The sequence below is a fragment of the Syngnathoides biaculeatus genome, chromosome 13 (genome assembly GCF_019802595.1).
Source record: "Syngnathoides biaculeatus isolate LvHL_M chromosome 13, ASM1980259v1, whole genome shotgun sequence".
In the NCBI taxonomy this organism is placed as follows: domain Eukaryota; kingdom Metazoa; phylum Chordata; class Actinopteri; order Syngnathiformes; family Syngnathidae; genus Syngnathoides; species Syngnathoides biaculeatus.
The window spans coordinates 25,977,893-25,992,868 of NC_084652.1; the positions used below are offsets into that span (position 1 = coordinate 25,977,893).

The 14,976-nt window shown below is 43.8% G+C and overlaps 1 protein-coding gene and 1 long non-coding RNA gene across 7 annotated transcripts in view; one reads left to right on the top strand and one right to left on the bottom strand.

Annotated features, from left to right (window-relative positions):
* Positions 1 to 693: 693 nt before the first annotated feature.
* LOC133511427 (tissue factor-like) overlaps positions 694 to 14,976 on the top strand; it is a 46,620-nt gene continuing 32,337 nt past the window's right edge. For 2 of the 6 annotated variants that reach the window (XM_061840336.1, XM_061840337.1), the window contains exons 1-2: positions 696 to 892; positions 9,334 to 9,445. In XM_061840336.1, coding sequence (XP_061696320.1) covers positions 826 to 892; positions 9,334 to 9,445 — 179 coding nt within the window. In that variant the 5' untranslated portion in view covers positions 696 to 825. Of the gene's footprint in view, positions 893 to 9,333; positions 9,446 to 14,976 lie in introns of all 6 variants that reach the window. The other 4 variants (XM_061840338.1, XM_061840340.1, XM_061840342.1 and 1 more) reach the window with 4 other exon arrangements.
* LOC133511428 (uncharacterized) lies at positions 8,630 to 14,911 on the bottom strand. Its single transcript, XR_009797906.1, has 3 exons — positions 13,931 to 14,911; positions 9,028 to 9,057; positions 8,630 to 8,895 (listed from the first exon to the last, which is right to left on the bottom strand). It is a non-coding gene; the product is annotated as an uncharacterized LOC133511428 (long non-coding RNA).

The window sequence follows — 14,976 nt, forward strand, 5'->3', positions numbered from 1 at the left end:
CTTATGTTGCCATAACATAGGCATACAATGTAGAGTATGCATATGTCAAGCTCATTGGGCACCATTTATTTTTTGGTATTGTGCTTGGAACTTACATGAGACTTACAAAATAAAAAGTAAATATTGGGACACCATAGCATCAGGACTGCTTGTAACTCACTAGTAAAATGAACACAGAAGAAAACAAGTGGTATACTTCCTGCTATGCAAAACTCCCAGTCAGAACATCTTGTTTTGTCTTAAAAAAGAACATACGTTTTGTGTTCCTAAATTTGATTTTGCCAAATCTATTTTAGTGATTGCTGACATGAAGGCAATACAACACACTTCCGCATCAGTATCAATACTGACACTGTTGTTTGTAGACGTGAAGACTGAAAGAGATTCAAAATGTTTCTTCACCAGAATCTGAACCAGGCTATTGGATCAATGCCCATTTACTGCCATGGTAACATTGAATCAAAGTAGTTTTTATTCACAGAATACACACACCCCACAAAAATGCAGTTCTTGCCAGGTTGGGTCCAAGTTTTACATGTAGATTCTTGTGTATTACAGATCCCAGATATGGATAATTCCAAGTGAAAGAGAGGGGTGTGAATGTTTTGGTGAAAGAAGATATGGAAATGTTCCATCAGCAAGGAGGCATGTGGGAGGGATTAGTCAGTGAAACTGGGGGTGGAATCTGATCAAACCCCTTAGTTTCTCCAAATTCAGATCCCACACTCTGAGAAATTGTAGCTGGAACACAGGGGGACGCTTAGTACTCTTTTTGTTTTTAACAACAACTCGGCTTGAAGGATAAAGGAATTTACGTGTTGCAACATGGTCTCATTGAAAAAAATTCTTTATTTTGGAGTCTGCATGTCTGCTTGGATGATCACTGTTGCAGGTAAAACCCAACACTAAGGAACATAGTTTAAATGCTGGCATTGTCATCGAGACTTTATTCCCACATGATCACTGACTCTCATGTGGTCCCAAATTCACATTCCTTTCTATAATCTATCTGTATGGCACAGGTGACCAAAATCCAGACAGTACTTGAAAATTTGTGCTGATGAGATTATGTACTAAAAGCAAGTGTACTTAAGAGAAACACCTCGAGCTGTTTTGTTATACCGAACTTTTGCTACTATTGTTAGTTGTGAGTAAATATCTCCTGTTTCCTTTAGGATGTGCTGCTTAAACTAGGATACCCTTATGAATGTAGAGTGTTTCCCTAGTATAGCCAGGTCATTGGTCCTTAAAAATATGAGAACAAAAAACTGACATACAACATGTTGTGAGGATGGAGGGGAAGTCTTTTTTGTCTGAGAGCAGGTAAACTGAGCATCTATCTATCTATCTATCTATCTATCTATCTATCTATCTATCTATCTATCTATCTATCTATCTATCTATCTATCTATCTATCTATCTATCTATCTATCTATCTATCTATCTATCTATCTATCTATCTATCTATCTAGCTATCTGTGTTTTTCATTTCAATTGATCCATCTACACCACAGTGCAAATATTAAATAAAAAATCTGTGGGAAAACAGGGATAAGTGGCCTTATGCAGTTTTTAGTTTACCTTGGCAGTTGGTGTGTAATCTTTTTCAATGCTTTCTATGATAGTCAAATTGAAAACAATGGTATGAAGACAGCGGCACAGTGGTGCAGCTGTAGAGTGTCAGCCTCACAGTTCTGAGGACTGGGGTTTAGATCTCAGCCTCACCGTTTGAAGTTTGCATGTTCTGCCTGTGCCTGCCTTGGTTTTCTCTTAGCACTTCGGTTTCCTCGCACATCCCAAAAACATGCATTCATTGGAGACTCTAAATTGCACCCATGTGTGATTGTGAGTGTGACTGTTGTCTGTCTCTATGCACCCTGCGATTGGCTGGCAACCAGTTCAGGGTCTACCTTGTCTCCTGCCTGGTGTCAGCTGGGATTGGCTCCAGCACTCCCGTGACCCTGGTGAGGATAAGCGACTAAGAAACTGGTTGGATGGATGGATTATCTGCATGCTGTAGCCTATGTTTATGATTTGTCACTTCGGCAGACCCTTGCTGTTGTGCCATTAACACTGCAACCAACAATTGGTTTTAAGCAGCAGAAAAGCCCTCAGCCAAGTTTATCGCATACCATCATACCAAACATGAATCAAAATGTGCAAAGCTGACATTTTTTTTCAGGACAACTTCAAATGGGCACAAAGGGAAAATGGCAAAGTCTCTAGAAGACCGTGCATTTGTTAAGCAAATTATTTGTTATACAAAATTAAGTCTTTGTGTATTGCAAGCATCAGTGATTCTTATTGCTCACCATCAGAAAACTTTGAAATCTACACTTTCACTAATTAAGAGGTACTACACTTACATATTATTTCATATGTGAACAAATTAGCGGGATAACTGATATTGAAAGCATGGTGTGTGCGCGTGTTCATGTGTATGTGGTGCGTGTCTGTGCAATTTATGAGCTTTTCTTAATGAGCTCATAAAATGGATGGATGGATATGAAGACAATAACAGAAGAACTAAAAATGAAACATATCAATGAAAGCAATACCCCAATTGCCCCAAATGTTGTTTACAAAAAAAGGCTAATAACTAGTTAATACTGCTTACTTGTATAACTTCTTGTTGCACCTACAGAAAAATTCCCTTTTGAAATGGTAGTAAAAATTCAACACAATGATAACATAATATAATCATTTTACATCGAGGAAAATTACCAATTGGACATTAACAATATACATTTTTAAAACTAAACATTATTACTTAAAAATACTGATTCACTCACAGCTTTGCAACGTCTCTATTTCAAAATACGAAAAAAAAAAAAATTCTAACTCTAAAAATAGAGACAGCAGCAGCCAAAAGAAATGTTCATGTATGCAAGATTCAATAATCACCCTCGCCACCTCCTGGACGGGAACGTATGGGCGTGCCCGTCGCCGTCGGAGCAGGAACGGGGGGCGACCGCAGCCCGGTCGCCGACGAAGCAGGAGCATGGAGCGGCCGCGTTACTCCTGGCCACGGATGAGAAGCAGCTGCAAAGACGTCGCCACCTCCTGGAGAGCAACGTGAGGCGGCATTGGGTCGGTCCCCGCTGCCACGTGACCTTGCAGTGCATTCGTTGAAACAGCAACGTCGGCGTGGCGCGGTGGCGGATCCGTTCCCACGGCAACGTGAACGAGAGAAGGCAGAGAGTCGAAACTGACACGTGGGCGTGTCTCAGGAGCGGGTCAGTTCCAACTGCCGCGTGAGCATGAGTCTGTAACGAATCCGTCGAAACTGCGACGTGGGCGTGTCGAGGTGGCAGGTCCGTTCCCACTGCAGCGTGCATCTGCATCAGCAGCGAGTCCGTCGCCGTTGCGACGTCAGTGTAGCTCGGCTGGTTCTTCAATCCTTGCTGAACCTGGACCGTGAGAGCCGCCAATTCGGCGCTCTGCCGCTCTATCTCCACCCGCATTTCGCGGCAGAACACCTCGTGATTTAGCGGCTCCTCCTCCCTCTGGGCTGGAAGCTTCGCCACCAGGTGCAGGTCTGCCGGTTTCACCGTTGCCGGCGAGGAGTGGGAGGACGGTGTCTTAGTTGCCGCGCAGCGGGAGGCAAAAGGAAGCGCCTGGGTAGATGGGCAAGCGGGTTCCCACAAACGGGTTGGTGTACTCGGACCTACCAGGCGAAGACGCTCACGTGCTGGAAACGTGGGAAGGTGAAACAAACTGGCCGGGATTGAAGATCGGGCGAAGAGATTCGTAATCGAAATAATCGGAGTCGTACTCCGGCAGCCGGTCATACAAATCAAGGTCCTCCTCATAATCCGAAAAGTCAGAGTCCAGAAGAATATGCAGTGCTGGACGGGTCGTGGTCGGGACGTATTCGTAGCTCACCGGCGGAGCATATGACACGGAAGCGTCATATGTCATGGAGCCTACCTGGATCGGACAGGCTTGGTCTTCCGGCAGTCGATCTACCTTGCATCGGTCCCGGCTGGGTCCTGTTTTGGCCAGATCGTTCTGTCACGACCTATCGGAACGGAGGTAGGACCCAAATGCAGGATTCGTCAGATGCAAGGTAGTTCGGGGAAAAACGTTTATTATTAAATGGTCGGGCAGGCAGTCAGGTGCAGCAGCGGTAGTTGGGACGTCGGGCGAAGAGAGCAGGTGAGCGGGCAGGCAGGAGTCGGCACACTGGAGATCAATCAAGGCAGGCAGATGTGTCAAAGGAGTAAGGCTTACGGCGTAGGTCGGAGAACAGGCGAAAGTCGGTACACACGGGTTGTCGATCAGGGATACGGAAGTACTCGAACGGGGCATGAAGCTTAAAGATCTGGCGCGGACCAGTCGTCATCGGGGTCATATAAATCCACAGGATAATCAGCCTGCATGAGGCGCAGGTGTGTGCCTCCCAATTAGCGCAAGAGCGCGGGCACCCGCACAGCCTGGGCTGGAGCGTCAGGATCATGACACAGTGTAGCATAAAAAAACATCACTTGTTACAAAACAAGAATTTGTAATCACTTTAGTCGGCACAGTGGGCAACTGGTTGGCATGTCTATCTCACAGTTCTGACGACCTCGGGTCAATTCCAGCCTTCCCTGTATGGAGTTTACTTGTTCTGCCTTTGTGTATATTCTTTGGCAACACCAGTTCCCTCCTACATCCCAAAGAGATGCATAGTAGCTTAATTGAAGATTCTCCATTCCCTGTAGGTGTGAATGTGAGTGTGATTGTTTTTTTGTTTACTGTATATGTACCAGTAACCAGTTCAGGGTGTTAGCTGGGATAGGCTACAACATGCTCATGACCCCAGTTAACGGTACTAATAATGAATGAATAGATGTAAAAACTTTAATAATTATTCAGACAACATACAAAGAATAGCTGAGTGCGCATTTTTTTCCAGGACCGAAACAAAAAGTAAACATTTCCTGTCTGACAGTTTTAAAGTTTCAAAAGTCCTCAAATGACAAAACACATGATAAATGTCTTAATATTGAATATTGAAAATCATTTACAAAGAAAATGCATGTCCTTTTTTCTTTTTCATGCATTCATTTTCCATACAGCTTATCCTCACTAGGGTCATGACTGTGCGAGAGTGTATCCCAGCCGAATCCAAGCAGGAGGCGAGTGACAGTACAACCTAAACTGGTCACCATGCCAACCGCAGGCCACATAAACAAACAACCATTCGCACTCACATTCACATATACGGACAATTTAGAGTCTTAAATAAACAGGCAATGCATGTGTTTTTAGATGTGGAATGAAATTGAAGTACCTGGAGACAACCCATGCAGACACTCGGAGAACATGCAAATTGCACAAAGGCAAGGACGCATTTGATCTCCGGTCCTCAGGATTGTTAGGCAGACGGTCTCACCATTCGAGGTGTGCTGCTTCATTTTTACCCAGTTATCTTAAATACTTAACATTTTACTCTCATAATGGCAAAGAAATACTTTTAGAATTGAGAAAAACACTTTGTAGATAAAAGAAAAAGATTATTCTGTGTGATTTGTTGCCATAAAGAGTATTTACCTTTGGTTCACATTAAGCTATGTTCGCTTCAAGAAGCATGACTTCAATTATGGGCTGTTTACGGGAAAGAGTGAGTAAGACAAAGTCCTGGTTGTCCCGAGAAAGTTATATCATTAGATGTTTCATAATGAGGCTCCAACTGAATAACAACACTGATATGGCTAAACGTTTTTTTTTTAAGTTGTGAAAGATGGGGGAGTGATCTAATGAGAGGGTTAAGAGTTGGTTCAGCCTGCACAGATCAAAAAGGCCAGAACCTTAGAATGTATATGAAACAGCCACATATTCACAGCAAAGATGTACCTCTATTTATGTTCTGATGTTACATGGCTATTATTATCTGAGGGGGAGGTTTGGTGTTGCAACACAAAAATGACTGGAAATTCAGTTTTGTTTGTCATTATTTTTCATCGTGCATGAATGGTAACTGATTAGGAATTCATTTAATTGTCGTTGCTGACATCATTTTTAAAAATAATTTCCATAGAGTCATCGTAATTCCTCTGAAATCACTTAGAACCCAAAAGTCAGATGTTAACAAACACGATCCTTCCCATCAACCGGGGCTCAAATCTTGGCCGGGCCTCTGTAAAGCTTGCATATTCTCCCCTTGCCTGTGTTGGTTTTCTCCGGGTACTCCGGTTTCCTTCCACATCCTGAAACCATGCATTAATTGGAGACTAAATTGCCCATAAGTGTGATTGTGAGTGCGACTGTTATCTGTCTCTATGTGCCCTGCAATTGGCTGGCAACCGGTCCAGGGTGTACCCTGCCTCCTGTCCAAAGATAGCTTGGATAGGCTCCAGCACTCTCGCCACCCTTGTGAGGATAAGCGGATCAGAAAATGGATGGATGGATGGATACAATACACACACTAAGTTGCTAATAGCTAATTGGGTAACATGTATGGATGACTCTAACTTGCGCATTTTGTAAGTGTGGGTAATTGTCTATTTATGATAGATTATATATTATGTAAATCAAAGAATCTACAGAAACAGCAAAAATGGATATATCTACTTTTGGGTCTGAACTCTTCATATGTGGCCAGTGTCCCTTTCTTGCCGCCTAAATTGGCTAGTATGTTTCCCCTTTGATGAGATGCAAAATGCAAAATTTTGAACATCTCTGACATCACATCAATTGAAACTTGATTTTGAGTTTCTTCCTTCAGCAAGCTTTTACTTAAAGCCACTGCAAATTGAGCATTGGTATTGCATAGCATCTGTCATATATCATATACAGTGAAGAAAATAAGTATTTGAACACATTGCTATATTTGTCAAGAACCAATAGTGCAGGGACGGACCGAAATGTAGGACTTCGAGGCAGTGTGGTTTATTCCGGAAACTGTGTCATAGGAGTCCGACAAAGCAAAGGCAACATAAGGCTATGCAGGATCCAAAAGATATACAGCAAGATCCAATGACTATAGGGCAAACTAACAAATTCAACAGGACAGGATCAAACTAAGTGCCAGTGACAAAATTCCATCCTAAATACTTGGTCTAATCACAGTGCCCCATGTGAAACAGCTGTGACCGGCGACAGGCGTCAGAGATGACATTGCCCAGAGCGGTGGCCAGGCCACGCTCCCCTTGACCATGGTCCAGCCTTGTTCATGACAATATTGCAAGTTCTCCCACTTAGAAATCATGGAGGGCTCTGAAATGTTCATCGTTGGTGCATGTCTACTGTGAGAGAGATAATCTAAAAAGAAAAATCCAGAAATCACAATGCATTATTTTTCAATGATTTACTCGTGTGATACAGCTGCAAATAAGTATTTGAACACCTATCAGCTAGAATTCTGACCCTCAAAGACCTGTTAGCCTGCCTTTAAAAGTCCACCTGCACTCCATGTATTATCCTGAATCAGATGCATCTATGTGAGGTCATTAGCTGCATAAAGACACCTGTCCACCCCATACAATCAGTAAGACCCAAACTTGTAACATGGCCAAGACCAAAGAGCTGTCCAAAGACACCAGAGACAAAATTGTACAACTCCACAGCTGGAAAACCTGTGCACCAGCGCATCACTCGCCTGCGCTGTGCTAGCCTGCCAAGCCTGGCTAGCGGCCTGAGCAATAATTAACTTCATTATTATTTTCTGCAGGGGCAGCACAGTGGGTCAGCTGGTAAAGCATTGGCTTCACCGTTCTGAGGTCCCCAGTTCAATCCTGGACCCGCCTGTGTGGAGTTTCCATGTTCTCCCCGTGCCTGCGTGGGTTTTCTCCGGGCACTCCGGTTTCTTCCCACATCCCAAAAGGGTTACAACATTAATTGGACACTCTAAATTGCCCCTCGGTGTGATTGTGTGTGCGGCTATTTGTCTCTGTTTGCCCTGCAATTGGCTGGCAACCAGATAACTGATATTGTAAGCATGGTGTGTGCATGTGTGTGCGTGTGTTCATGTGTATGTGTGTGTGGTGCATGTCTGTGCAATTTATGAGCTTTTCTTACATGGATTTTACATGGATGGCTTTTGTATTTTAAGAGTATAACTCTTATTATTATTGGCAGCATCAGCAACAGGGTTGAGGGTCACTAACAGAAGGGTTATTGAGGGAATGGTGATAGAGAGGAGGTGGTGCTGGTCTTGGAGAACGGAGAGGAGGAAGGTGTTGTGGTCTTATTGGGAGAGAATGAAGTTAATGGAAGAGGAAACAGCAATCAGAATCAGACTCAGCTTTATTGGGCAAGTGTGTAAAAACTCAAGGAATTTTTCTATGCCAGTCAGTGCTGCCCTGGTACCACATACGGCACAAAGAACAACAAAGCAACAAGAACAAAGAACAAGAGAAATTTCCATTTATAAAGGAATTATTCCTTATAAGAGTAGTGCAAGATGTAAAATCTTTATTTAGAACAGGTAAGAGATAAGTGTGTCAACGTCGCCACATTGTGTAAAGCTTGTACCGAGTCCCTTTACCCGTTTGCGGTTCCCGTTATAGACTAGTGCAATGACAGTGCAATCACAGTTGTGCAAAGGGAGCAGGCTAAAGTGACGATTCGTGTGATAGTCTACAAAATATATTACTAACACTAATATTGATTGGACCAGCAGGATGTGAGTGAGTGTCCCAACAATAAGCAAATAATTAGAGATGCCGTATATAAGGCTGGGTAGACATTATGCATATAGTAGATACAGGAAACATCGTGAGACCTAAAATTACAGTCACCGTTCATGGGTTAGTTGTGTTACAAGGCAAGAGGAACAGAAAAATACTCCGTCTTCAGTGGGGCTCACCGGGGGGATTCTCCATCTAAATTCACAGGATGAATTTTGGGCCCAGTACGTCACTAATGAGAGACTACCCAAAGAGGAACTGGAGGACTGCACACAGTAGTCTGGAACGGCATAGAAGTATGTTAGGCAAGAAAGGTAGAGAAAGACAAAAGAAAAGATTAATACAAAATCATATTCAGGTAAGAAATTAGGGCAGTTGGTGCTCAAGTGGAAGACGCAGGAGATAGGCTTACATGGAAAAGGATGACACGCTCTCATGACACCTAATGGGAGAAACAGAAAAGAAAAGAAGATAATATTAATGAGTTAAAATTATTATCCCTATTATACTGCGGAAAAGTTGAGCAGAAGTGGAATGGATGAATGAATGTATTAGAAATGTTAAATGGTTGTGAATCTAAAAAATATATTACAGATTTTGTCAGTTTGAAGTTATTTCAGTAACCGCTGTTTTTTTTTAAATCAATTTTCTGCTTTGAAAAATTGACAAAAACATTTTACCAATATGTGTATATCATATTACCTTTCTCTTGTCATAGATTACGATGCGCCCAAGGCAGAAAATGTACACTGGGTGTCTCTGGATTTTAAAACTCTCCTCAGATGGACTGCTAGACCATCAAACTACACATTCACAGTCCAATACTCTTGGTGAGTTAGCACACACAGACACACGCACACACGCACACACACACACACACACACACACACACACACACACACACACACACACACACACACTCTAACACACGTGCGTGGACACACAAAGACAAACTTAACTCTGACCGCACGCACGTGCATGCGCCCACATGCTCAGACTTGGAGTGGTTAATAGAGTGAGGGAGAATGCTTTAAATTTAAAGTGGGACTGTCATCCCGATAAACATTCTAAAATAGATATTGTCATGAAAAATAGGTATACACCACATCCCCGTCCGATCCACTTCCGCGGCGGAGATGAGCCATCGCAGCCGGCCAGTGTGGCTTATGACAGAGCCGAGCAGTGCTGCTTTAGGGGGGTGCTCAGAGACGCCGCAGTACTGAGCAACACGGTCGAGCCAGGGCGCTTTATGCGCGCACGCGACTGAGTAATGCATTCTCGGCTGGGTTCTTCAGAACCGCCTCCATCGCAAAGCCCGACGTGCAGCCTTCGCAGAAGCTGTGACCACCGAACGCGGCGCCTCAGCCGGTGTGGCTGATTTTCTGCGCCAGTGGCATAAAAGGACGAGGTGGAGCCGAGCCATGCTGCTTTTAGGGGTATGTTCAAAGCCACCGCAGTACACACTGAAGACTATCGAGATGAGGCTGAGTGAGACATTGTTGGCTGGGCGACGCGCACATCTACGCACTTCATACGCTGATCTTTTGTTTCGTCATGAGAGAGACCGATTATGTGCTCCGCCCCAAACTATTATTTTTTTAGTAGCTGTATGCGCACATCGACACATTTCATACGCGGAGCTTTTGTTACATTATGAGAGAGACCGATTACGTGGTCTGCCCCAAACTATTGTTTTTTTTTAGTAGCTGTATACACACCACCTGTTATTTGGAACCCACGAAGCTCTCGTTCTCTGCACCCGTGCAATCCATTTTTCACAACGAACAGTGTCTCTTTCAAACTTATGAAGTGTAATCCCATTCTCCCGAATGTTCAAGCAATGTCCACCAATGCAATGAGCCGGCATTTTGGCGAACACGAAGGAACAACGAGCTACCACTAGGGGGTGCCGCTGTCGTTTACGTCACTTCCTGCTTCTTCTCGAAAACAAATCCCTGAGAGAATTTTCGTGGTAGGAGTTACAAAAATCTGTATACGTCAAAATCATGTTTTGTGGTGAAAAAACACATGGGACCATATTGGCTGTGGGTTCCATCCATCCATTTCATGACAGGCCCACTTTAAGGATTACTAGATCGCTTTAAACTTTCCAGGTATCAGTTTGCCAGCTGCCCATTTGCTATGTTGCCACTGGCGCACTGAACAAACAAATGAATAAATGAAATTAATTGGCGGCACAGTAGGTTACAGCGTCTACCTCACAGTTCTGAGGACTGGGTTTCAAATCCTGGTGCTCCCTGTGTGGTGTTTACATCTTCTTTTCATGCCTGTGTGGGTTTTCTCCAGGCACTCTGGTTTCCTCCCACATCCCAAACACATGCATGGTATATTAATTGAAGACTCTGAATTGCCTGTAGTTGTGAATGTGAGTGTGAATGTTTGTTTGTTAGTATGTGCCCCGCGACTGTCTTGCAAACAGTTCCGGGTATACCCAGCCTCCTCCAAAAACTGGGATGTGCTCCAGAACTCCTGCGGCGACCCTTGTGAGACTAAACGACTCAGAAAATGTTTCCAATGATAATAATAAATCATTTATCAGACTTGGCAGCATGGTGAATGACTCGTTAGTTCATCTGCCTCAGAGTTCTGAGGACCATGATTCAAATACTGACCCCACCTGAGTGGGGTTTCCATGTTTTCCCTGTGCCTGGGTGAGTTTTCTACAGGTGCTCTTGTCCCACATCTCAAAAACATGCATTAATTGGAGATTTGAAATTGCCCTTATTTGTGACTATGAGTGGTTGTTTCTATTTGCCCTGCGATTGGCTAGCGACCAGTTCAAGGTGTACCTGTCCTCCACGAACATAGCTGGGATAGGCTCCAGCACCCCCACGACCCTTGTGAGGATAAGAGGCTCACATAATGGATGGATAGAGTCATCACACTTTGCACTTTTCTTGATACTCAAAGAATATTTATCATTGCACACGTATAATTGATTCCACAGTCATACCGAAGTGGTTCTAAGCTACTTGTTTAGGAAGCGCAGCTGCCATTCTACATATATGGCCTCTCGAACCACTAACAACATGCAACCACTTTCATTCATGCGCAACACTATTTGCCATCCTTCTGGCAATGCAGACCAAATGGATTTAGTTTTTATACGATTCATATGGCTAGTATCAAGGCTCAGGTAACTCATAATCCTGGCGCACCTTGCGCGAGACGACTCAATTGACACACATGGTCAAGCGCCTTTTCCAAGTCCACAAAGCACACGTAGTAAGACTAATGCATTAGGGTTGCAGCTATCAAATATTTTGGTATTTGAGTATCGACCCATCCACTTTTGAGTCGCTTATCCTCTCAAGAGTCGTGGGAATGCCGTAGCCTAACCCAGCTAACTTTGAGCGTCAGGCGGACGACATCCTGAAATGGTCGTCAGTCAGTCGCAGGGCACATGTTCAAGGAAGAATGCAAAGTCCATCATCTTAAACTGATAAAGCATGCTTGGGTATTATATAATTCCACTTAAAGGTCAAGTGTCATGCCTATAAACATTTTAAAAAAGATATTGTAATGAAAAATACACATAACATTGTTCACTTCAATGTCTATACGAAAAAATAAATATGAGCAGAGAGCGCGTCACCCATGCACAAAGTTGCGGAAGTGTCATTCAACGACATCCAAGTGGTCGCCATATTGGCTGCATCCCCTGTCCTTGACCTCACCCAATACATTCGCCAGTGAAAACATGAGGTGGACCCTACTAAGGGTGACGGACACGCCCTTACTTGCACGGAAGCTCTTTTCGAAGAAGAGAACATCACACAACCGAGTGAAGTTACCAGGGCAATATTACCCTATTGTTTCGAGCCATGTTCAGATGATATGCGATCACGGCCAAACCGCCTCCCCGTCCGATCCACTTCCGCGGCAGAGATGAGCCATCGCGGCCTGGTGCCGCGACGAGCCACCCCAGCCAACAAGGCCGGTGTCCAATGGTGGCTCATTTTCGGCGCCGAGGTTGCTTATCATGGTGCCGAGCCGGGAGGCTTTACGACGTTGTCCATAGCCACCGCCGTCCACAATGAACAACACTGTCGAGGCGGGGCGCTTTACGGCATTGTCGTCGCACGCGGCTGAGTGTGGCGGTTGACAGCGTTGTTCAGAGCCGCCGCCGTCCATGAGCCCGGCGCGTAGCCTTCACTGAACCCATGACGGGCAGAGGCAGCGCCTCAGCTGGGGTGGCTCTTTTTCGCCATCCGACGCGCACATCGACACATTTAGCACGCCTGTCATACGGATCTTTTGTTTCGTTATGAGAGATTGATTACGGGGTCCGCCCCAAACTATTATTTTTTTTAGTAGCTTTATATACACCTACCTGTCATTTGGAACCCACGAACCTCTCGTCCATTGCACCCATACATTCGATTTTTCACGACAAACTTGCAAGTTGCAAACTTATGAAGGGTAAATCCATCTTCCCGAGTGTTCAAGCAATGTCCAGCAATGCAACGAGCCGGCATTTTGGCTAACATGAAGGAACAATGAGCTACCTTCCCGAAGGTAAAACTAATAGAAACAAACGAGTCTACTTGAGGGCAGTCCTGCCACGTACATCACTTCCTGCTTCTTGTCGAAAACAAATCCCTTGAGAGAATTTTCATGGCGGGAGTTACAAAAAACTGTATAAATCCAACTCATGTTTTGTGGTGAAAAAAAATGCATGGGTTGATGTCGGCTGCCATTTTCATTAATAACATACTAAAAATCATGCATTTCATGACAGTGGCCCTTTACTAATGCTCTTCACATCATTTTATGAATAAAGGGACACATTTTATTTTAATTTGCTGTACAGAGGAAATATTCCACTGATTTCCATATGATTGTTGGTTGGAACTCAGTCCGCATTAGTGGACTGTGTGCTGGCTTGCCTGAAACAATAATCATAATTAACAATGTTAATATATCTAGTTTTTGTTTGGCCAACTTACTTAATAAAACAGAATACATCATATTCAAATTTCAATAAGTTTTTGAAAGGATGCTGATGTTAAAACAAGTCCCCAGTCCTACAATATTTCATAATTTAATTCATGTAACTCAGTACAGTATCAAACAATAACCACATTATTCAGAGCACACCAGAAAAAAACGTTTCAAAACTATTCATTTAACATGATTTGAAGTGGAACCATGTTTTCCTGTTCAGTGTCAGCTTCAATGTTCACATGTTCCAAGTGCCAACACACCATGCAGCCGTAGATGGCCCCCCATTGTCTGGGGTTGCAGATCTATGTCACTTAAATTCATAACTCAATTGACAAATAAACACTTACCAGTGACAAAATTATCCGAGCAGACACAATACCGGGACAGATTAGCATTGTTTAGATCTGCTCTGCACAATGCTGCCAGGTAATCCCTTTGACGTTTAGAACAAAGTTTTTCAGATTGTTCTCCCTGCCTTTTTATAACAGCTGGAATCCTGACTTGTCTCTTGACCTGTTTATGTCGGGTCCTGCTATGTTGAAGCAGCCAACAGTTAGGAATAGTTGTGTCCACCCCCTTCGCAATGGTTTGTTTCAGTAGCGTAGCGTATGCGGAAGCGTGGGAATGTTATGTGGAGAGCCGTGACTAAATACAAGCACTACTGAGCATTCAAAGCTGTCTCACATCGTTTTTTGTTGACACACACCCACAAAAATGGTGTCAGGAGTGGCTAGAACAAAAGACAACACAATGGATTAATACACCGTTTCAACGCAGGATGCAAAAAAAAAAAAGAAAAAAAAAAACAACAACAACCGAAGCAGCCGGAGGAATTAGCAACGGGCCAGGCTAACGACGTCAACATGGCAGTGAACATTCCACCTCCGGAGGAGATGAAGATGGCTGGCGATTTGGCGAGTAACTGGGACAACTTCAGAGCAGAATTTAACCACACCTGGAGACTGGTTGGTTTGTTAAAGTTTTAAAAGTAATGTGGTCACTTGTGCGTGGAGCTGCAGCCGCCGGTGCACTTGTTTGTCTTCCAACATGGTGCGAGGCCGGAAATCTCCTGATTGTGATGTCATGTCGCAGGCCTCTCTAGTCAGTTGTTAGTCACGTTATGTCAAATTAGGAAACAGTATCTTGTGTTCATCTGTCACTGTCCAGACACTGTGTGCGAAATCTAAAATATTAATGGAAAATTGCGATTGCTTTCGACATGCCAGAGTGGAAGAAGTGAGTGTCAAGTGCGAAACATCATTCTCCTGTCTGTGTCAATTCCTTCCTTTTTCAGTATTCCCTTTCATGGCTCTGGTAGTATCTCATAATACAGAATACTCACAATGTGATTTCTGTATCAGTGCCATTTATAGCGAACAGCACCTGTAAAGAT